Raw genomic sequence first — 23,484 nt, 5'->3', positions numbered from 1 at the left:
TTAGAAATGCACAAACTGATTACATAAAGTTACTTGAGGTTATTGGGATGTTCAGCTTATCTTACACTTAAGAAGGTCCGAATCTCTTCCATTCTAGAGTTGCCCTAGGTGAAAGGTGCATACAATCGTGGGCAAACTTGTTTTCCCATGACTCTGTGCCTTTGCCTTGGTGTTTACCCCTGTCGCCTCTCCACCACGATAGTGGAGTGGTTCCTGACTGTTATTTGTGCCAATGCACCAAACAACTGCTAAGGCTACCCAGCCTTTTGGGGGTCTATGGTGGGGATACCGAATTGCGCTCCCGCTGGTGTCTTACGTTCTACTGGGGTACTTCAATATGGGCATTGACAGTGAGACCTGTAAGGGCGTGATTTGGGAGAAACTGACTTCTTGTCGTGAATTATCCATAATGAACACTATTGAGCGTTAGGATGTCTTTCTGTCCACTTTGCATCAAGAACACTAATTCAATGATTGACCTTGTTGTCATGTCATCAGACATGCGGCTGCACATCTCAGACACTCAGGTGAAGAGTTGAACAGAACTGTTAACTGTTCAGCGCCTGATGGTGTTAGGATCGGCGGGTGGCCAGGCGGAAGAGGACCCAAAATGCAGGGAAGCCAGGCAAGGGTAACTTAAGGGAATTTAATAAACCAAAGAATACGAGAAACAAGGCACTAGGAACAAACAAAGGTGGCAAGGTGCAGAACAATGAGGATGAACAAAACGCGACTGGACAGAACTAAACTTGACTAGGAAACAGGGACAGTGACAAATAACCATGAGCTATGAGCGTGACGAGGAACAAAGAGCACAGTGAAATCAAAAAAGGGTAATGCACCGACGACGAGTAGTCAGTGAAGGAGGCTTAAATAGTGACGTAATTAGTGGGTTGACGAGAGACAGGTGCGTGGCTGACGAGCGCGTCTCTCCCGCAGCGAGGTGATCAAGGCGTCCATGAGTAACAGGTGCGTGGCTGATGGGTGCGTCTCTCCAGCCAGCACGACACGCGCTGGAAGGGAACGCCCCCCACGCCAGTTGAACAAACGTAAACAAAAACAAGACATAACGGAAACGGATCATGACAGATGGTGTGTTGGCTCCGATAATCGAGGAAGATGCCTGACAGTCTCATTGCACATGGCAAAAGTGACAATTAAAGGCATTCACTTTGATTATATTCCAACCTGGAAGACCCAAACATATTGTGAGGGTCTGTTTGGAACACCTGGCCAAAAGACAAAGCTCTATTCTCCATTCCCACCCTATACTGGATGAAGAATACAATCACAACTGGTCAAAATGAGTTTTCTCTGCATGCTGTTTGGACTCTCACTTAAATATGTATCCCACTGTGCAGTAGGTGTTTGCAAAGGCAGTGTATGTTGATTTTCTTTTCCCCTCAGGATTCGTTCAAGGTCACAAAGATGTTCACTGGACATCCATCCATTAACTGAGCCGCTTATCCTCAAAAGGGTGGACGTGCTGGAGCCTAGTCCAACCGTCTTCGGGCAGTAGGCGGGATCCACCAGCCAAATGCAGGGCACACATAGACAAACAAGAAATTTACACTCACAGTCACACCCCTCGACAATTTTGAGTGTTCTATCAACCTATAATGCACGCGTTTGGAATGTGGTAAGAAACCAGAGAACCCGGAGAAAACCCACGCAGGCATGGGGAGAACATACAAACTCCACAAAGGAAGGCCGCAGCCCGGAATCAAACCCTGCATCTCTGTAGTATGAAGCAGGCATGCTAACCAGTCATCCCCCTTGCCGCGTTCACCGGACATTCACAAACAATTTGAATAGTCACAAACAGTTTTTCTTGTCTTGAACATGTTCAAAATTTGAAGGCGATAATGACAACCAAACTCTGACAAAAAAAAAAAAACAACAACATTCAAGCTGTGCACAAACACTCACAAACCTTTGCCGCTCAGTGGCATATGGGCTTTAGAGATAAGGTCAGAAGCTCAGTCAACCAGGAGGGGTTCAGAGTAGAGCCGCTGCATCTATACATCGAGAGGAGCCAGATGAGGTTCCTCGAGCAACTGATATGGTTGCCTGCTAGACACCTCCTTGGTAGGGCATGTCACAATGGGAGGGCCCTGTGGGACATCCACAAAATGCTGGGGAGACTCTCAGCTGGTCTGGGAACACCCTGGACAAAGTGGCTGGGGAGCAGGAAGTTTGGGATTTCCTGCCTCAATGACCTGACCACAGATAAGCTGTAGAAAATGGATGGATGTATCTTATCTTTCTTCAATACCGTACATAGTTTTATGAAAACATTTACAATAGGTGAACTAAGAACTTAATCTTTAATGTTAACAATAGTTCACGAAAAACACTTTAAGTTCATTGATTGGTACATTTTCGTAAACGTTTCTGAAAACACTTACGAACTGATTTATAAAAATCCCAAATAGCTACCGCTAATTGCATTCTCTCTGACAAATTTGTATATTGTCGCGCTTAATATTCTAAATTAGTTTTTAACTACAATCTCAAACAGCTGATGCAAAATTGCATTTTCACTCCAAGAGATTGCAAAGTGTAAAAAGAGCTGGAAAACTAAAGTGGAAATGAGCGACAAGCGTCATTAGTTGAGAAAAGCCCCGAGCACATGCAGGAAACCCAGCATTTTTATTACAGTGCACTAAAATGACATAGACACTTGCATGGAAATTAGTTGAAAATAGTTTTGTTATAGGTGACATGGCATGACTGGCTGTGATAGGCAACTAAGTCACTCCATTGTTGAATTATTTTTAACAAGTAGTACCCATATGATGATAATGCGAGAGGACTTTGCACAGGCTGCCAACATCTCATTAGCAATTTAGCCGCTACTAAGTATCTGTGCATCCGCCACCGGGCCAAAGCAGCAAATGCAATCAGTGGTGTCATCTTTTGATCATGCAACACGCCTCCCATAGCAACCCATCCACACCCCTTTGAATGATTGCCAGCCTGCGAAAACCATGTACTTGTTTCAACTGCTCTGTGTTGTAAAAAAAATTTGGGGACCACTTGAATAGATGATATTTCGCAATATTTTTTGTTGGCATTGGAAAAATATTTTCCAGAGCAGAGATTTTTCACTGCTGCCTCCTACTTGACCTGCAATACGCTGGTACTGCTTTGCACGATGGTTTTCAGATGTGCTATTTAAAGCTACAAAAGCTTTTTTTAAATAGAACTTCAATTTTTACGAAAACATTTATGTATTTAAAGTACATATTGTATGCCGCGGGCTTCAGGAGGAAGTTTTGTACCTCCAAAATCATCACTTTTTCATCGCCCAAAACGCGACAGTTTGTTAACCATTAAAAAATAACCCATTAAGAAAGCAAGCCATTTTCCCCACACTTTAGTTGGGTCAATATTTGTAAAACTAACACACACACACACACACATTTGCGGAGAATGACCAAAAGTCAATTGATATGTTTTGAAAATATAATTTACCAAATTATGAAATAAGAGGTTTCAGCCTAACGTCCCATTGCTGCTTCACGGTTTGGTGATTGCGGTTTCCCTCTTAAAGTCATTTGTGACCTAACCTCTTTATGTTTTTACCCTTCATTCTAATTTGAACCAGACAAAAATTGTCTGAAGAAATGTATTTTTGTTTTTCTTTTGTTTGTTTTGTTTGTTTTTTTTTACAGGAGAATTGTGTTTGTGTTGGGAGAGGCAGAGCGTGCTCCCATCTCATTCATTTCCAAACACAGCCTATATTCTAAACCAATCAGCAGCTCATACTTGAACAGTTTCCATCTGGACTGCTTGGCGCACTCTGTCCCCAGTTGGAGTGCCTGGAGCGCGCAACAGCACTCCGTTTATGGTGTACTCTGAATAACAGAACGACACATTTCAACAATGCTCTGAGTTTCTGAATGATCGGGGTGAAGCAGTGGAGCTTATTTCTGTCCGCACTTTGGAGCTCGCCGCCCACAAAATCCTTGTCCCCTTAACATGGGTGCATTCACAAGTACGCTTCATGGGCTTATTCACTCAGAACATTCTTAAACTCAGAACTTTGTTCACAAGTGCTGCTTGATTATTGCGAGCAGGGGCGGAGCTACAGAGGGTCCAGGGGTGGCCAAGGCCACTCCTTGTCCCTCTGTGGCCCCATCTGCTATTTTTCTGACATTTTTACTTGGATGCAGTATTCTTACACCACTATATATGAATATGAATAAGCCATTAATAGTAGTATGCAAAATGGTGTCGGTCATCTGTAACAATTGATCACTTTGAATGACTGTAAGATAGACTGAGATAGAACAAAGTACACAAAAGTAAAGCCAATCAGAAGGGCATCATCTAGTAAACTAAGCTCAATAAAAAGGTGCTTTTTAATTTGACGTCTCCCTGCTTTTCACGTCTGCTCCCTGTGTGAGGGGCATTGTTCGGGACATAAGTTTCCTCTGCCTGGGTGGAGGGTGCACGCAATCCGCTCACATTTATTTTGGAATTCAGCCTATGTAACTTATCACCCGTGAAAAGTGAGTGAACACTGTAATCAAATCATTTACTGGGGAGTGAAAAGGGAGAGCACTCAGCTACTTAATGAGTCTTTTGTTTTCATTTCTGTGCCCGATGTTGTCATGGTCTATATGTTCTTTACCAATCATACATGAATTGTGGTTGTGGTGTGTTCGCAGAGGTGTCGGTGTCCTTTGACAAAGAGTCATCGCTGACCTACACACTTCAGGAGCCTTTCTCTGTGATGCTGAACAAAAGCTTGCAGGCGGAGAGCAGCAGCAGCAGTCGGGCCAGAGAGGACTTTTCATTCAGCTTCATCACCTCGCAGAGTCCTGCCATGCTGTTTTCTGTCAGCACCCTCAGCCGCCAGTACATTGCTGTAATTGTGGCCAGGAATGGTGCGTGCACAGATTAGCTCTTGTACTGATAGAATTTGAAGAATTTAATTGTCTGTGGTGAATTTTTTTTTCTAGTGGCCCTCTGTACTACTTATAAATATAACTGTTAAGTGGAAGAATCTAAATTGCAGTGATGGGAAAATGAAGCTTCATGAAGTACTTAAAGATAAAAGCAAGTGCAATGGAAATTGATTATATTTCCACTGCATCCTTAAACCAAGACTGCCATCTAGAGGAGTAAAAAATTATCAAAAGGGCTTCATGAAGCTTCATTTGTTCATCATTACAAAATTGTTTTCGACGTTTACAAAATTACTTATCTTGGGTCAATTGAGCACAAAATTGTTTTCACTGAAAGGTTTTTTTTAACACTCTCCAGGTTGCACACGGTTCCATAACTCTGCTCTAGCACTCCCCCAACATTGCTCCCCCCACCTAACTGTAATCTTCTTCAGCAGTGTGATGCTGGCCGATCTCATACACCACTGCCACCTCCTGGTCGTTTTTGACATGATTTACAATGCGGACAAGGCTGATTCTCAGTCATAGGTTGCGGAAGACCCTTCTGCATTCTATGACGTAAAAAAAAAACAAAGATATACAACTACCGTCTAAATGATCTATGTTTACTAAAGAAATCTACTTTATGTTGTGTTCATTGAAGACTGAAGATTATGAAAATGTCTTTATGTACTAGGTCCATTAGACATGTCTACAAGTTTCACAATAACCTATTTAGATTTGCTAAAATTTTCTCCAAGATCTTTATGTTCTTTGAAGATTGTGAATTGTCTTCATGTCTTGACAAAAACGTGTATTTTTTTTTTTTGGGTGGGTCCTCCGAATGCCGCATTTTTGTCCTCATGATGTCACTTCCGGCGCCACCCAACCACATGTGGTGTCCAAATTCACATTAATTCTGTACAAATTCGCCACGGTTTATGCAGTCCACGGCAGCTACATGAGGAGCCTTTGGCGTTGAAGAACTCAGCGCGCGAATTGTCTTCCGAGAATTTGGGAACTATGTGTGGTCGAGTCACGCACAAAGTGACGTCATGCAGCAGAAAAATGCAGCTGAAAATTCAACCTGTGAATTTGGTCAGAGCCTTTGTCTTCAATGTTGATCACAACACTGATGTTAGGTTCTTTAAAGACTGAATTTTTTGTTTACAAAACACGTGTAAAATTCTTCAAAGATTTAAGTGTCTTAAATGTTTATGATTTATATTGCATTATTTTAGGATTCTAAATATTCTTAATTTTTTTTTTAAGATGAAATTTAGGACAGTCTCTAGAAATGCTTGTTCAGCAATGAAGGCTAACTTGACTATATGTTAGGTTCTTTGAAGACTGACTTGACGTGTCTGCACAGCACTGCAACTTTCTTATTTCCTCACACCGCTTGTTTTTCACACTTGTTAGTTCCATCAGACAAAAGCGAATGTGACGTAAATAAAGACAAAAGGGGCCACGCGGTTCATGTTTGTGCTGTCCGTGCCTTGCATTTAGGGAGTCTGCAGATCTGGTACCACCTGCAGACTGACAGGAAGCCAGACGTCTTCTGCCCCGCTGCCACTAACCTGGCAGATGGACGACTCCACCGAGTACGAATCCACAGAGTGGAGGAGAAAATCTATGTACAGGTGAGAAAGGCACACGTGGGTGGACCTGTGTTCAAATGTCATGCTTTTATTCCAGTAGCAATGTGGTGTCTGTCAGAATGCATTAGCATTGATTAATTACTTTATTATGCAAATTGAGACTTTTTCACAAAGGCCTCATGGCCTGGTATTAATGAGGCTGGCCGGGTTGTGGAAAAAAACTCCCCCGGGAAGAACTTTTCAAGTGTTTAAAAAGTGTTGTGGGGCATCTGGAGCCAAACACTTTGAAAAGACTTAATGACAAATAGAGGATGTAATGTGTCCTGCTGACTAAGGGCAGCAGCATGGATGGCCAGTTTAGTTTATAGCTTTGAAGAGTAGCCAAATATTCATGGAGCTGTTACAGCTTCAAAAGGTGCCAAGGATAACATGAGTTATTTCCATGGTGGTCGTCGTAAAGATGGTGTGGCTCCGAACGCCAAGTCAGCGCCTCGGGTCAGACGCTAATGCTGTAAGCTAGCTAAGCTTCCACTAGTTTATTGTCATCCATAAGACAGCTATTATAGTAGAATAGGATGCTTTGAGACAAGCATTCAATATCTTATTTCACATTTGTTCTTAAAGGATGTGTCAGATGCATTTGGGTCAGGTGAGCTGATGGCTTTCAGTCAATTATTTTCAAAGATGTGTTATGTGTTTACAAAAACACACTTTTTGATTAATAAAATGTGTTTTTTTTTCAATGTTTGTGGAATTACACACATTAAATTCACTAAAGACAACGTTGTCTTGAATCTTTTCTAAAACAATTGCACCTTGCTTCAAAGCTTTTAGTGCTTCATTATCATCCATTAGTCAGCAAGCATACACACCACCATCCACGAATTAATCAACTAGTAATTAACTAGTCGCTTTATATTTTGCACTTGTGATAGATTTGTTTCTGCTTTCCCTTCAAACAGGTGGACCAGGATATCCACAGAAAATACACCCTATCCTTTGATGGGGAACTAGTCTTGATCAGAACTTTGACATTGGGTAAAGTCATCAGTAAGTCCTCTACTTTGCTCAAGGTGCTAACTAAAACCTACAAAGGGGTCTGAGGCATACATATATAAACTATCTGTATCTCTACAGGCTTGGACACATTCCACGAGGAGGTAGCCGAAGCTGCTTCGAAGGGTTTCGTGGGATGCCTTTCATTAGTACAGTTCAACAACGTGGCGCTGCTAAAGGCAGCACTCACCAACCACGGAAGCTCATTGGTCACTGTCCGCGGCCCATTGGTGCAATCAAATTGCGGTGCACTGGCAGACTCTTCCTCGCGATCTTTGCAAGGTGTGCTGAAAGTTGACTTTGAAATTTGGTGTTTGACCTCTCAACATTGGCTAAAAATGCTATCGCTACTAATATCATGTTCAAGATTTTAACTTTACCTTAAATTATCATTGGAACACAATTTCTTTATTAAAAAACTTATGATACTTCTGCATATCGTTCCTGTCCAAAATTAGCATTTTCCTAATAAAGTAAAAAAAAAAATACTTCTGCATATCGTTCCTGTCCAAAATTAGCATTTTCCTAATAAAGTAAAAAAAACGATATGAGGACATGTACCATAAGCTAAGTATTTCCACAGAGGCGGAGGTACTTTCAGAGGTGGTACCTGAAAATGAATCAAACGAAGACTGTGACTTCCGTCTTCCACCTAAACAACCGCCAGGCGAGGCGTGGTCTGGACGTGAAACTGAATGGGAGTTCTCTTCCTACAGACGCGCACCCAAAATACTTGGGCGTGACACTAGATAGGTCTCTAACCTATAAAGAACATTTGAGAGGCACAGCCGCAAAACTGAGAAAGCAAAATGGCCTTATAGGGAAATTAGCAGGGACAACTTGGGGTGCCTCCCAGGCAGTGCTCAGAACTTCTGCAATAGCCCTGTGCTACAGCGCAGCTGAGTATTGCGCATCTGTTTGGGGGCGGAGTGCACACGTCAATAAAGTGGACGTCCAGCTGAACCAAGCAATGCGCATCATCAGCGGATCTCTAAGGTCCACACCGCTTCCTTGGTTGCCCGTCATGTCATCTATACCACCTCCCTCCCTCCGACGCGAACAGGCAACGCAAAGGCAACACCAACGCATTTGAATAACGGAAGCTGATACACCACTCCGGAAAGTAATAAAGGACGCCCCCCTAACGAATAGGCTGTCCTCAAGAAGACCCTTCTACCGGAGCGAAAATCTAGACTTCTCAATCAACGAATCCTGGAGGTCAGAGTGGTTAAACTCTGACACGCGAGGGAGACACTTAGTCGCTGACCCCAGCCTCGAGCTCCCAGGTTTCTCCTCCCTGACCAGGAAGCAGTGGACTTACTGCAATAGAATCAGGTCAGGTCACGGCCGCACCGCTGCAAACCTCCACAGATGGGGATATCTCGACAGCCCCCTTTGCCCACGATGCCACAATCACCCGCAGGATATGGACCACCTTGTCCTGCACTGTCCGATAACATCAATAGCTGGAGGATATGCCACCATTCATGAAGCGGGGACAGAATACAAGGAATGGATTGAGGAGCTACAAATAGAGGTGTAGCCATACGAAACTACTACAGAGTGAGAAGAGGATTTTCTTTTTGCGGTGGGCTCAGTGGCGGAGCCTCTCGCACTGGCTGGAGAGCAGGCGGGCCAGGGGGAAGCGAGCGATGCTCGAAGTCGAAAGCATGCGCTTGATGTTTCCCCGGTGTTAGAGAATGACCCGCAGGACGGAGTAGCTGTCCACCACCACAATCAGGAGCCGCAGCACGAGCAAACATTAAGTCCAAGTACCCATCCGTGACTAATGTTCATTGGGAGGTTCAATTGACATGATGTCATAAAGCCGACAAAGCGTAAAATCAAAGGAACTGTCTGTAGACTTCGCAGACAGGATTGTCACAGGACACAGATTTAGCAAAGGGTTCAGAAAAAATGTCTGCTGGTTTGAAGATACCAATGAGCGCATCATCTGTGAAAGGAGTACTCTTCCCCCAGTTGGCCACTCATCATTAATGAGTGATTAGGAGGGACGGGTCTTTATTCTTTGAATAACAACCTGATGGTAACATTGTCAGAACTCCAGCATTCCTATGTAGAAAGAGCAGAACTTTCCAGAAGGACAATCTTTCTGTAATCTATCAATCAGGGCTGAATGGTGAAGTGGCCAGACGGAAGCTGTTTACCTGTCTAGACTGAGTCCAAAGGCACCTGAAGGTCTCTCAGACCATGACAGACAACATTCTCTGGTCTGATCTATAGAGACAAAGATGATCATTTTTCTACCTGAATACCAGATGTGATGTTAGGAGGAAATCAGTCATCACTTATCAACCGGACCAATACCATCCATACAGTGATGGGTCGTGTTAGCATCATGCTGGGGGGATGATTTTCACAGCAGGAACTGGGAGAATAATCAAAACGGGAAAATTTTAAATGCAGCAATGCACAGAGACACCCTGAATGAAAACCTGCTCTTGAGTATTCTTGACCTGACGAAGACGGTTCATTTTTCAGCAGGACATCGACCTTAAGCACACAGCCAGGACTTCAAAGGAGTGCCTTCAAGATAACTTTGAATGTCCTTGGGTGGCCCAGGCAGAGCCCAGACTTACAGTAAATCCGACTGAACATCTCTGGAGAGATCTGAAATTGGCTGTGCACCAACGCTCCCCATCCAACCTGAATGAGCTTGACAAGAGCTGCAAAGGAATGAGCAAAACTGCCCAAAGATAGGCGTGCCAAGCCTGTAGCATCAAATTCAGAAAGACTTGAGCCTGCTATTGTTGCCAAAGGAGCATCAACACAGTATTGAACAAAGGCCGTAAATACTTGCAACACACGTATTTTTCTCCCTAATTAATACATGTACCCAAAATGAATAAATAAATAAATCATGTTTTCATTATGAGGGGTTGTAATACGGTTGGTTGATTGGAGTCACACATAGACGCATGATCAGGGTGCATGGCAGTCTCCAATTGCCCACGTTACATGACATGCATGGCCGACTACATCATCATCCACAAGGGGAGAGCATGAAGTTTACATGTCAGTGTCATGCACGGACCCCAGTGAGTCAATTTCTGTTTTCAAAGTCAAGCATGGCATACTCGCCATACCCCTTTAAGATTAATTCTACCCTTGTAAAGTCTTACAAAATACCAAAAGTGATAAAACTCCACCCATGCGCCTTACATGAGACTTGCACTTGGCATGAAAATATGGCCCAAAATTGTTGTTCTTTTTTTTTAAATGTTTTTTATTTGTTTTATGTGTGTGTATATTTTTTATAGAGTTGCTGATGCAAGAGACATTGTACTTTAATGTTTTTTTAATGGTTGCTTCAATTATCTTATTTGTATACAGACTATTTGTGTTGCATTGAGTGTACGCACTAATCCATGCAGGGACGCTCCCACTAAAGGTGATAAATGCATGTTTGAAATGACACACAGGAGCTAGACGGTGTTAAAATGCACTCTTGTGTTCAAGCAGCTGCATGGAAAGTCAGCTTCTAGCATCGCCTAGCAGGACGGGGCTAATTTCATTCATGTCATGTTGATTTATGAACATGAGGCTGTGTTTACACCTGGCTGAGATGCAATCGCAGTGTGAGTGAGACTTGGTGCACTGGCGTACTTTTTCCCCCATAAAACATACAAATATCACATTGCCATATTTTACAATAATAATACGTCTCCATTCAGGAAATGTGTTTGTTGTTTTTCCAGATCAAACTGTGACAAATAATGGAAAGAAGAAACACGGACGTGATACACAAAATGATGTGGCTGTCATAGCAGGTATGTCTTCACTCATTTTTTATTATTTTCTTTTTTAAGTAATGCCATATCTATCAGCGTTGAGACAGTACATAGCAGTACTGATGCATGCATTACGCTGTATTGTATTATTTATAATATTGCTTTTATTAGAAACCTACATTTTTATTTCTCCTTTTCAACGTGAAGTGGTTAGCATGTCACATTCAAGAGGTGCTGGAATTACAGCTCCCTGCTTTTTGTGGGCACTCCCACTTGCTTCATCATGCCCAAAATATTCTTATTAAGTTCCGACCGTAAGTGGAGACTTTAGATTGCTGATTGGTGCCAATGCGAGTATGAAACGTTCTAAGTGCCCGGAAATTAATTGCCAACCAGTCCAGGGTGGACCCCGCCTCTCATTCAAAGTCAGCAAGGAAGTCAGTTCCAGTTCACCCATGATCATAACGAAGATATGCAGCACAGAAAACATACTTGGTGACTTGAGATAGAAGTGACCTGACTTACAGCTTTTGCAAGATACGAGCTGTCATTCAACTTTTTTTTTTGTTTGTTTGGCTTGTTTGCTAGCTCAAACTTCAGCTGTGTGGTGACAATGATTGAAACAATTCCACAAAAGAGGCTTCAAGATGTTTAATGCACTCTCAGTTAAGGTTTACTGTTAAACTAAATGTAAAATGAAGAATTACTTTCATATTCAAAACAAGCAAACAACTTTGCCTCAAGAATGCGGCTGCTAGCTTACTGCTAACACAATAGAAAATGCCATTGAAAAGCTAAAAATTAGCATCTATTTTTGTCTTATGTATTTAGAATTGTTCATAAGCTAAGCACATATATTTCCTTTTTTTTTTTTTTAATTTATTTTTTATTCATATACCCCATATTCGATAGATTTTTCAGTAGGATATCTGAATACCAAAGCTCTGGTACTCTGTATTCTGGTCCTGTGAACCAGTCAGAGGATGAAAAATCCTGACATCACCTGAAATCATCCCGTTTACAATATTTACTGAGTCTAAAGGATTGGTTTGGATTGTAAAATGAAAGAAAACGAACCAGGTATTTCAATTTTGACTCCTTGGCATCGGTCAGCAATTCCGAGTCTTAAGGCCACCAGAACTGTTCTTCAATATTGCAACACATAGAAGCTGAAATCCGATTAGAGGGGGGAAAAAAGCTACAAATGAAGGGAAGATGCACTGCTAAGACTCACTCTGTGTAATTAAGACAAAAGGCTGTTGGAAATAAATTTCATGTAATTTTTAAATGCAGGTCATGCTTTTTAAAGTTTTGAAGTTTTTGAAGGTGCATGTGAAGGTGCAGCAGGTAAATTTGCACCGTATCAGTGCGTGCTACTGCGTAATAGAGAGGTGACTGTGATTGTGTTATGATGGCTAAATAATTAAAAATAAGAAATTTCTTTATTTGCAATCTCCTCAGTCAAAACTCCATTTTTTTACATGTTAGCTCCACCCAACAAAGATCCCATCGAAAAGTCCTCCGCACTACTTGCTTGCAGTGCATATTTGGAGTGACTTGTGCTTGGAATATGTATTAATTGGCTCTATACAATATCCAACCATCCATTATCTGTACCGCTTCTCCTCACAAGGGACGCGGGCATGCTGGTGCCATACCTCGGGTGTCTTCGGTCAGTGGTTGGGGTACACTGGTTGCTAACCAATCACAGAGCACACATAGACGAGCAACCATCCGAGCTCACACTCATACCGAGGGGCAATTTAGCGTGTTCAATCAACCTGCAATGCATGTTTTTGGAATGTGGGAGGAAATTGGAGTACATGGAGGAAACTCACGCAGGCACGGAGAGAACATGCAAACTCCACACAGGTTGTTTACCCTCGCAGTTTGCCCACAAACCAAAAAGATTATTTTGTCCTTGTTTGTTCACTTTTGTTCTCAACCTATTTTCAGTAATGTATCCCCTGTGAAATATTTTTTCAGCCAAGTACCCCTGAACCAGCAAAAAGGATTTTTGGGTTAAAAAAAAAATCTGAATCAGAATCAGAAATCAGAAATCCCTTTATTGTCATTGTACAGTGTGCAACGAGATTAGAGAGCTCCCCTCTCCAGTGCAATACAACAATAATTTAATCAAATAGATAAATTAGAGCGGCACGGTGGCCGACTGGTTAGCACGATGGCCTCACAGTGAGAGACAGCATCAGGCGTGGGTTCGATCCCGGCTCCGGCCATCCTGTGTGGAGTTTGCAGGTTCTCCCCGTGCTTGCGTGGGTTTCCTCCGGGTACTCCGGTTTCCTCCCACATTCCAAAAACATGCATGGCAGGCCGATTGAACACTCTAAATTGCGCCTAGGTATGAGTGTGAGCGCGGATGTTTGTTTGTCTATGTGTGCCCTGTGATTGGTTGGCAACCAGTTCAGGGTGTACCCCGCCTACTGCCCGAAGACAGCTGGGATAGGCTCCAGCACCCCCCGCGACCCTAGTGAGGAGAAGCGGTACAGAAGATGGACGGATGGATGGATGGATATAAATTAGATAAATAAGAGAATAAATAATGTGATGGACAATAATACGAAATTGGATAAATAAAACACATTACGTCGCTGTTCTGCAAGGTAAGGGTGGTCGTGTGTGTGTGTGAGAGTTCAGAATGGTGATGGCTCTCGGAAAGAAACTGTTTTTCAGTCTATTAGTCTTTGATTTGATGCACCTGTAGCGCCTGCCAGAGGGCAACAGGTCAAACAGGTGTGAGTTCGGGTGAGTATTGTCTTTGACGATATTGAGAGCTCTGTTGAGGCACCGGGTGGTGTAGATGTCCGACAGGGAGGGGAGAGGGCAGCCTATAATCCAGCAGCAGCTTCTTGTCCAGGTTGACTTTCCTGAGGACCCTCAGGAAGTGCAGATGCTGGTGGACCTTCTTTACCACTGCTGTGGTGTTGTGTGTCCAGGAGAGGTCATCTGAGATCTGTACTCCCAGGATCTTGAATGTGTGGACCCTCTCCACACATTCACCTCTGATGTAGAGGGGGGGTGGCACAGTCTTGTTCCTCCTAAAGTCGATGCAATGTTGAGTTGCAGTCTGTTGTCCTCACACCAAGTCGTTAGTCTCTGGACCTCCTCCCTGTAGGCTGCTTCGTCACCTTTCGAGATCAGACCGACCACTGTCGTGTCATCGGCAAATTTGACCACGGTGTTGTTACTATGGGCCGGGCTGCAGTCATAGGTGTAGAGGGCGTATAGGAGATGGCTCAGCACGCATCCTTGGGGGGAACCGGTGCTCAGCGTTTGGGTGGAGGACGTGTAGGGGCCGAGCAACACAGTCTGGGGTCTGTTGGTCAGAAAGTCCTTAATCCAAATGCGTGTGAGGGCAGGGAGGCCGAGAATGTCCATTTTGGAGATGAGAATGTCTGGTATGATTGTGTTGAATGCCGAGCTGTAGTCCACAAAGAGCATCCTGGCGTAGATCTGCTGTTGTTCCAGATGGCCCAGCACAACATGCAGAGCAGTGTCGATGGCGTCCTCAGTGGATCTGTTTGCTCGGTATGCAAACTGGTAGGGGTCCAGTGTGGGAGGAAGGCAGTCCTTGATGTGCTGGAGAACCAGTCTCTCGAAGCACTTCATGATGACTGGCGTGAGACCAACAGGACGGTAGTCATTCAGGAGGACTGCGGGTGACTTTTTGGGGACAGGAATAATGATGGAAGTCTTCAAGCAGGAGGGGGTGACTGCTTGAGCCAGGGAGCGGTTGAAAATCCTGCAAAAAACATGTGATAGTTGATGGGCACATGCTCTGAGGACCTTGCCTGGTATCCCGTCGGGTCCAGTAGCTTTCCTGGGGTTAATAGACAGGAGCACACGCCTCACATCGTGTTCCTCTATGGTGAGTGAGGGGGAGTTGAGGGATGGAGTGCGGGGGTGCGACGGTTGGGGTGAGTCTAAGCGAGCAAAGAAGCAGTTTAGCTCATCTGCTAGCGCCGCACTCGGGTCTACAATGTCATGCTGCTGCCTCGGTAGGTGGTGATGCTCTGTAGACCCTTCCACACCTCCCGTGGTCTGTTGCTGGCAAGGTGGGACTCCAGCCTCCTCTTGTAGTCCATCTTGGCTAATTTAATGCCTTTTTTCAGGTCAGCACGAGCCACACGGTACAGGGCTCTATCACCTGACCTGAAGGCAGTGTCGCGGGCCTTGAGGAGAGAGCGAACCTGGCTGGACATCCAGGGTTTCGCGTTTGGGAAGGTCCGTATGGTCTTGTTCAGGGACACAGTTTCTATGCAGAACTTGATGTAGTCAGGTACACATTGTGTGTCAACATCAAGGTCCTGATGATCAAAGAGGTCCCAGTTGGTGTCTTGAAAGCAGTCCTGTAATTCACTCATGGCGGTCTCCCGCCAGGTTTTCACAGTCTTTGTGGTGGGCCTGGATCTGCGTCTGAGAGAGGTGTACGCAGGTGTGAGCAGCAAGGACATGTGGTCTGACTGGCCGAGGGGGGCGAGTGGGAAGGCTCTGTATCCGTGCTTGATGTTTGAGTACACATGGTCAAGAGTGTTGTCTCCCCTTGTTGGGCATTTGACATGCTGGTGGAACTTTGGGAGTACAGTCTTTAAATTGGCCTTATTAAAGTCACCCACTACTAAGTGAACGCCATCAGGGTGGGCCCGCTGTTGTTTATCAATGACGCACGCGAGTAGCGAGAGCGCCATGCTAGTGTTAGCATCAGGAGGGATGTAAACAGCGGTGACGAGCACTACTGTTAGCTCCCTCGGGAGGAAATAAGGCCGGCATTTAATGGACATGTACTCGATGTCGAGGGAAGAGTGCTTCTCAACGATCACGCTTTTATTGCACCAGTTCTCATGCACGTAAACACAGAGCCCCCCACTGCTGCTCTTACCGGTGTCTCTCGTTCGATCCACGCGATGTAGCGAGCGCCCAGCTAGCTGGATGCTAGCCTCGGGAACGTTGGCGTGCAGCCAGGATTCCGTGATGATGATCACACAGGTGTCTCGCACATAGCGGTTTCCCAGGATTTGTAATTCCAGATCGTCGGTTTTATGGACTACGGATCTGGCGTTGGTGAGGTAGAGACTCGGCAGCGGTTGCTTGTGGGGCTGCTGTCGTAGCTTTAGTAGGACACCGGACCTGCAGCCCCGCTTCTGCTTCCTCTCTCTCCGTCGTCTGCGTCGCCTCCCGGTCCCGATGACAATCCACGGTGAGCCGGGCGGCCTCGCTAGTTCGTCGTGAATTTTGCGATCATAGCAAAATTCCTCTGAGATGGTCATTTTGTATCGCTATCCCACGTCCACTACTGAATGATTGAAAATACTGCAATGATAAAGATATTACAATGATAAAAGTACTGTAATGGTGAGAGTACTGAAATGACAGGGAAGTACTGCAATGATAGAAAATACTGCAATGATAAAAGTACTGTAATAGTAAAAGTACTGCAACGATGAAAGTATTGTAATAGTAAAAGTACCACAATGATAGGAAATACAGTAATTATAAAAGTACTGCAATGATAAAAGTACTGTAATAGTGAACATCCTGCAGTGGTAGAAATACTACAGTGATAGAAGTATTGTAATAAGAATACTGTAATGGTAAACAAAATACATCATTGGTCGATGTTTAAGTACACCCTTGGCTGAAAGTACAGTAGTAGTTAATATTGCATCCTAGGACTGCAGAGTTGCACTAATGCCCTCCTGTTTGTAGGCCTGACCCAATGTTCTTGTTAAAAAGTCTGACAGCAGTCGGCAGGAAGGAGCGGCGAAATCTCTCTTTGGTACAGCGAGGGTGTAAAAGTCTGTCACTGAAGGAGCTGTAAAGTGTTCTCAGAGTGTCATTGAGTGGGTGGGCTGGTTTGTCCAGCATTGATGACAGTTTTGCCGTCATCCTCCTGCCCCCCACTGAGTCCACAGAGTCCAGGGAGCAGCCCAGGACAGAGCTGGCCCTCCTCACTAGTTTGTTCAGTCTCTTTTTGTCCCGGCCCGAGATGCCTCCTGCCCAGGAGACCACTCCATAGAAGATGACCGGTGAAACCACCGAGTCATAGAAGTTCCTGAGGAGTGTTCCCCGAACGCCAAAGGACCTCAGCCTCCTGAGTAGGAAGAGTCTGCTCTGACCCTTCCTATAGAGAGCATCTGTGTTGTCGCTCCAGTCCAGTTTATTGTTCAGATGAACACCCAGGTACTTGTAAGTTGAGACCCTCTCAACGTCTGTTCCCTGGATATTCACTGGTGCAGGTGGAGAGTGCCGACGCTTGCGGAAATCCACCACCAGCTCTTTGGATTTCCCAGCGTTGATTTGGAGGCGGTTCTGCTGACACCAGTCCACGAACCCCTGCGTAACCCCTCTGTACTCCCGATCGTCATTGTCAGTGATGAGGCCGACAATCGCAGAGTCATCAGAGAACTTCTGCCGGTGACAGGTTGTGGAATTGTATTTGTAGTCCGAGGTGTAGAGGGTGAACAGGAAGGGAGCCAGCACAGTTCCCTGCGGCGCTCCCGTGCTGCAGAGGAGCACGTCAGACACACAGTCCTGTGTTCTCACGTACTGTGGCCGGTTTGTGAGGTAGTCGTGAATCCATGTGACGAGGTGGTGGGCCACTCCCGCCTGCTCCAGCTTGTCTCCCAATAAGGCGGGCTGGATGGTGTTGAAAGCACTTGAGAAATCAAAGAACATGATCCTCACCGTGCCCCCCGCCTTCTCCAGGTGGAAGAGTGAAGTGTGGAGCAGGTAGATGATGGCATCATCCACACTGATGCCAGGCTGGTATGCAAACTGGAGTGGGTCCATTGAGGAGCTGACCAGGGGGCGCAGATGGACGAGGACCAGTCTCTCCAGGGTCTTCATCAGATGAGACGTCAGCGCCACTGGTCTGAAGTTGTTGAGCTCCTTCGGATGGGGTGTCTTTGGAACCGGAACCAGGCAGGATGTTTTCCACAGCTGGGGGACTCTGCCCAGCTTCAAGCTCAGGTTTTAAAAGGGTGATTGACAGCAGTTGAGCGTTGTCATTGGTAGATTGCGCAAATTATGACATTAAAGTCGATCAGCAATTTTTGCATTAAATGCAAAATATGATCCTATTTCCGTCCACTCAGTCAGATGGGGTGTAAAGTATTATGATTAGCTGTTTTACGAGGCATCCAACTCGCTTTAGTACAGATGGTATATTTTGTCATACCAAATTATGCAGTCAGATCACCAACACTATTTATGCTAGTGCGACTGCTTTTTTTTTCCAACTGTAATATCAGAATCTGAATCAGAATGCTTTTTCTTGTCATTGTACTCAGTGTGCAACGAGATTGGAGAGCTCCTCGCTCCAGTTCAATACAACAATAATTTAATAAAATAGATTAATTAAAGATTAAATAATTAAATATAAAATAAATACGAAATGCGGGCTGCACGGTGGCCCAACTGGTTAGCACGATGCCCTCACAGTGAGAGACAGCATCGGTTGTGGGTTCAATACCGCCATCCTGTGTAGAGTTTGCATGTTCTGCCCGTGCCTGCGTCAGTTTCCTCCGGGTACTCTGGTTTCCTCCCACATTCCAAAAACATGCATGGCAGGTCGATTGAGCACTCTAAATTGCCCCTAGGTGTGAGTGTGAGCACGGATCGTTGTTCGTCTCTGTGTGCCAGGGTGTCCCCCGCCTACTGCCCGAAGATAGCTGGGATAGGCTCCAGCACCCCCCGCAACCCTAGTGAAGAGCAGCAGTACTGAAAATGGATGGATGGATAAATATGAAATTGGAAAAATAAAAAACACATTATGTCGCTGTTCTGCAAGGTAAGGGTAGGTGTGTGTGAGAGTTCAGCATGGAGATGGCTCTCGGGAAGAAACTGTTTTTCAGTCTGTTACTCTTTGTTTTGAAGCACCTGTAGCGCCTGTTCATGCATCTTCCGATTAACACTATTGCTTGCAGTTTTCAGTTTCTTTGGAACCATGTTGAGGGCTGATTTACTGAGAAAAAAAAAACCTATATGATACCTGCTGTGCATGATGCATAGAGCAAAAAGAAAATGATATTTATGAGGCATGAGAAAAAGCATGACTGAGCCTTCCGCATCCATGCCACGCATGTCTGTGAACTGATAGTCGTGTATAAACCGAAGCAATACTTTTTAAGCAATTTTTGTTTGAAACCGAATTCTTCGCAAGCTGAGCATTCCTGAACTGAGGTTCCACTGTATTGACTAAAAATTTCTATATTTTTCTGCTCATTATTTTTCTCCATTTTGCTGTGCTTGACAACGTAGTACAGCAAATGTCAGCCGAGAAATCTTTCTTGTTTGATGGGGTGGAGAAATCAATTTATAACTGTGGCATCTATAACACAAATATGGATTTTCGCGCCAGTGAAGAGGTGCCAGTGTTTTGGTTTCTTGGGCCCACCTCAAAATACTCAATAAAAAATGACGTTTAATTTGGAACACAGTGGTTTCTCTGCGTATTCCCATCACAACCTCGTGCCTTCAACATTGTGATTATTTGACTGATTATATTTGTAACCGTGTCAATTACGACGAGATCCAATCTGAGGTGTATCAAAAATTATTTTTGGTTATCAACTATTTTATGAATAAATAAATTATATTTAAAAAATGATTATTCTTACCTAGACAAAGCAGTAAGCTTCTATGTATTGAAATGCATTTGTCTCGAAATTTGGTGGGTGAGAGCTTCAATCAATATGAATTCTGCTATTTAAAATGTTTGTTTGTTTGTTTGTTTTTTCATTTTGTGAAAACAAAAAAAAGGTTTTGGGATTAAAAAAATGCCAATCCTTTGCACATTTAAGGCAATTAAAGTTTTAGTTGTTTATTGGGTATGGTAATAGACAATCAGTTAAAAGCACTAAAAAACACTGTAAAATGTATTTCAGGTCCTTCTCCAAGCAAGACTTAAGTTTGTACTTGTGGAAAAAACTTTTTTGGCTACAACACATGAGACGCCTTTAATCTAATGTACTTCTTCTTGAGCCACTTCTTCATTTGTTGTTCTCTGAATCATTTAGATGTTCACCGGCAAACTTGAGGGTGGCCTGTACATGTGCCGTCTCAAGTAGTGGGACCTTACGGGCACTGCAAGATTTCAGTCCATTACGTGTTACATGTTGCCAACTGTTTTCTTTGTTTCTGAGTTCCCAATTGTTTTCTGGGCTGCGCCTTTAACTTTCTTATGATCATCCTCACAATTGGTGCTTATTTTACACGTCTAACACTTTAGAATAATGGCACCTATTGGAGTCGGCTTGTCACCAAGCATTTTGCTGGTGCTTTTATAACCTTAAAATCTTTTGACAGCTCTTTATTTTTGCCCGTTGTGGTTTGGAAGGTAAGTAAATTGATACTAATACAGGAGACAGGACTATTGGTAAATGTTAATTGTGCACTTAAGGCACTGGTGGCTTAGACTCTTAGCTAAGGCGCCGATTCGTTGAAAGTTGGGTGATCACCGTCGACCACATATAATTTAGGCGCCATCAAAACCGGCCGTTCGCCACGGGCTTCTACTGTACCTTGCATGGCACTGGCACCATGAGCCATACTGGGGGAGCCAAAATTCTGGTTGAGATGTACTGTGGCAAGATGGACGCAGCTGACCACAACAGATGCTGGCGGATGGATATTGTGTTGATTAGAAAACATATCACTGTATAATGCAGTTTGTGCAAACCATCACCACAACAATAATCATATAACTGAATGAATACCTGCCTGCATTATTGTCTTTGTAAAGGAAGAATGAATACAGTCGTCTATCTGCAGCCAGGTCGGCTTTGCAAAAGAGAATCTGTTGTCAGTGCTTAACTGGGAGAAATAAATGGAAAACAATTTCCAAAGAAACTATGAATCCACCTCTTGTATTAGATGTTATCAGTGAAATCTAATGTCGCACCCAATGTTTAATTTAAACCTGAACGTCTTGCACGAGTAGCTTGAAAAAAAAACAGTGCAGGTAATAATAGCATTACATGCATCAGTCTTACGCATATTGTGTGAAATGAGTTGATCCGTGACGACCTCTCAAGCGGCGCAATAATCAATAATCATCCAAGCATCTCCAAATCATTTTCATCATCGTCAGTGGCGGCAACATTTGCTTGCTCTCCCATTACATCCCAGCCTCCGCTGCCGCCATTTCCCCCCTAACATCCTGGCCTTTTGTACAGCTTATCAGCATGCCATCCTAATTGACTTTCCACGCTAGCATTTGCGGGGGCGACAGTCATTTCACGCAAGCTTTTTTTTATGAGATTGTTAGCAAAAGATGCCTCGCAAATGCTGATTTAATGATCTTTCCTTTTGTACTAATGGATCCTCACCTGCTGTTTCTTAGGAGTGATCACGGCGGCAGCATTCATCGGCGCATGTGCTCTAGCCGCCACAACCCGCCTCCTTTACCAGCGGCGGCAAGCCCGACGTGATGACGTCAAGCGCGAGGGCACACCCGCTGTCTACATGGACTACAGGACTGAGACACGCCCCCATGGGTCGGTGCGGGACAACATGAAGGAATATTACATATGATCTTCGCCTGACACAAAACACCAAAGTCTGTTGTACCGGAGCGTCTCACAACACCTTGTCGCTCACCTCGGAAGTCTCTCATTCACAGCCCCAGATTAAAAAAATAAATAAAAATTAAATTTAAAAAAAACAAAAAACAAAAGCGTGCAAACTGGAAAAAGACCTCCTAAAACGTGTTTCAGCATGCGGCTGAGTCCTTATTTGATGTGGGTGGACCTACAATTGCAGTTCCTCTCTTGTACACAGCAGAAGATTAATGTTAGCCTTGAGGGGACAACGCCAGTGCAAAAAAAAAGGCGCATTATAAGCTTTCCGACGTGCCGGATATTCCCACATTTCCATGGGAACTCCTGAGGGAATGTGCACGTGGCCGCCGTCGGAGAAGGAATAAGGTCAGCGCTGGCCTAAAGTGTATGAGTGCCTCATTTAAATACCAACCTCTTAGAAAAGGAATGTTTCAGTTTTTCTGCCCCAGTGAAGCTCACCCTCGCTGTTTGGACATTATAACGAACGGAGGACGCCAATTAAATCCAAGAGGCTCAGCTCTTTTGTTGACCTTGTGCACGGATCCAAACCCCTTCATGCTTGGGAGTGTTTCTGGGTTTCATGTTGGCTCCCTCGGTATTCCTTAATGCACTCTTCGGGCTGCATACGTTTAGTTGTAGGCTGGCAACTCCTGAAAGTGTGCTCTACCTTTGATAGCTGTGCTCCTTTTTCTCCTTGTGTATGTATATTCTTATTTTTCCAGTATAAGAAAAAGATGTATATTGTATCACGAGTGCAACAGTGAGGCGGACCATTTAAGCAGAGTAATAAAAGGATTACAGTATGCGAATAAAAATGAACTGTGAGAAATGATCAAATGTGCGTTTCTAAGTATAGTCGAGACACACTAGGATGTCTTGGCGCTGTACAAGATGGTGGCTTGGCATGTTAGTATTCATGGCTGATACAATAATGTGATATCGCAGAGATGAAACGTGGCACCAGATGGTGAAACCGAGGCTTCAACATCTGGTCGAGCCTCAAACCATGCCTGAGCATCTGACAAGGCTTAAATATTTGACCAGGTCTTGACATGTGATTAAGCCTAAAACATCTGAACAGCCCTTGTCGTCTGACCAAGGTGAAACAGCTGACATCTTATAAGACCAGACCTCTACATCTAACAAGAGCTTGAAATCTGCCTAGGCCTAAAACATCCAACCAGAGCTCAAAATGTTACCACACTTCAAAATTTAATTAAGTTTTGACTTGGTCTAAACATCTAATTATCGCACCAAAATAAATCTGACCAGGGTTTGGACTTTAAAAAGACTTTGATAACTGACCAAATCTCAACATTGAGCCTCAAGACTGATATACAGAATCTGGTATAAATTTCAAACTTCATCTGTGGTCGCTACCGTACAAACAAGTGAGGAGAAAAAATTGGGTCACACTGGACCTGAACATGGCAACTGACCTTTGTGCTGACTGCGTGGGTTAAGGACAGTGTGAATGTGAGCATGAATATTTGTCTGTCTCTATGTGCCCTGTGCCCGATTCCTGGGTGTTGCTCCAAGTCAAATGGAAAAATTGCACATTTGTGAAATTGAATGCATGAGGCAACATGTAGAATTTGAAGAG

At 44.1% G+C, this 23,484-nt stretch overlaps 1 protein-coding gene across 2 annotated transcripts in view; it reads left to right on the top strand.

Moving 5' to 3' along the window:
• Nucleotides 1-22,713, top strand: part of LOC148323134 (contactin-associated protein-like 5) — a 168,410-nt gene extending 145,697 nt beyond the window's left edge. For both annotated transcript variants that reach the window (XM_088314685.1, XM_088314686.1), the window contains 6 exons: nucleotides 4,677-4,895; nucleotides 6,405-6,538; nucleotides 7,459-7,546; nucleotides 7,634-7,834; nucleotides 11,272-11,343; nucleotides 21,665-22,713. In XM_088314685.1, the coding sequence (XP_088170811.1) occupies nucleotides 4,677-4,895; nucleotides 6,405-6,538; nucleotides 7,459-7,546; nucleotides 7,634-7,834; nucleotides 11,272-11,343; nucleotides 21,665-21,855 (905 nt within the window). In that variant the 3' untranslated portion in view covers nucleotides 21,856-22,713. The remainder of the gene's footprint in view (nucleotides 1-4,676; nucleotides 4,896-6,404; nucleotides 6,539-7,458; nucleotides 7,547-7,633; nucleotides 7,835-11,271; nucleotides 11,344-21,664) is intronic.
• Nucleotides 22,714-23,484: the final 771 nt, after the last annotated feature.

This window comes from Idiotropiscis lumnitzeri, chromosome 14 (assembly GCF_059441095.1).
Source record: "Idiotropiscis lumnitzeri isolate Australia: NSW breed Sydney's pygmy pipehorse chromosome 14, RoL_Ilum_1.0, whole genome shotgun sequence".
NCBI lineage: Eukaryota > Metazoa > Chordata > Actinopteri > Syngnathiformes > Syngnathidae > Idiotropiscis > Idiotropiscis lumnitzeri.
Note: the sequence above shows the minus strand (reverse complement) of the source record. Positions and strands in the feature narration are given on the sequence as shown.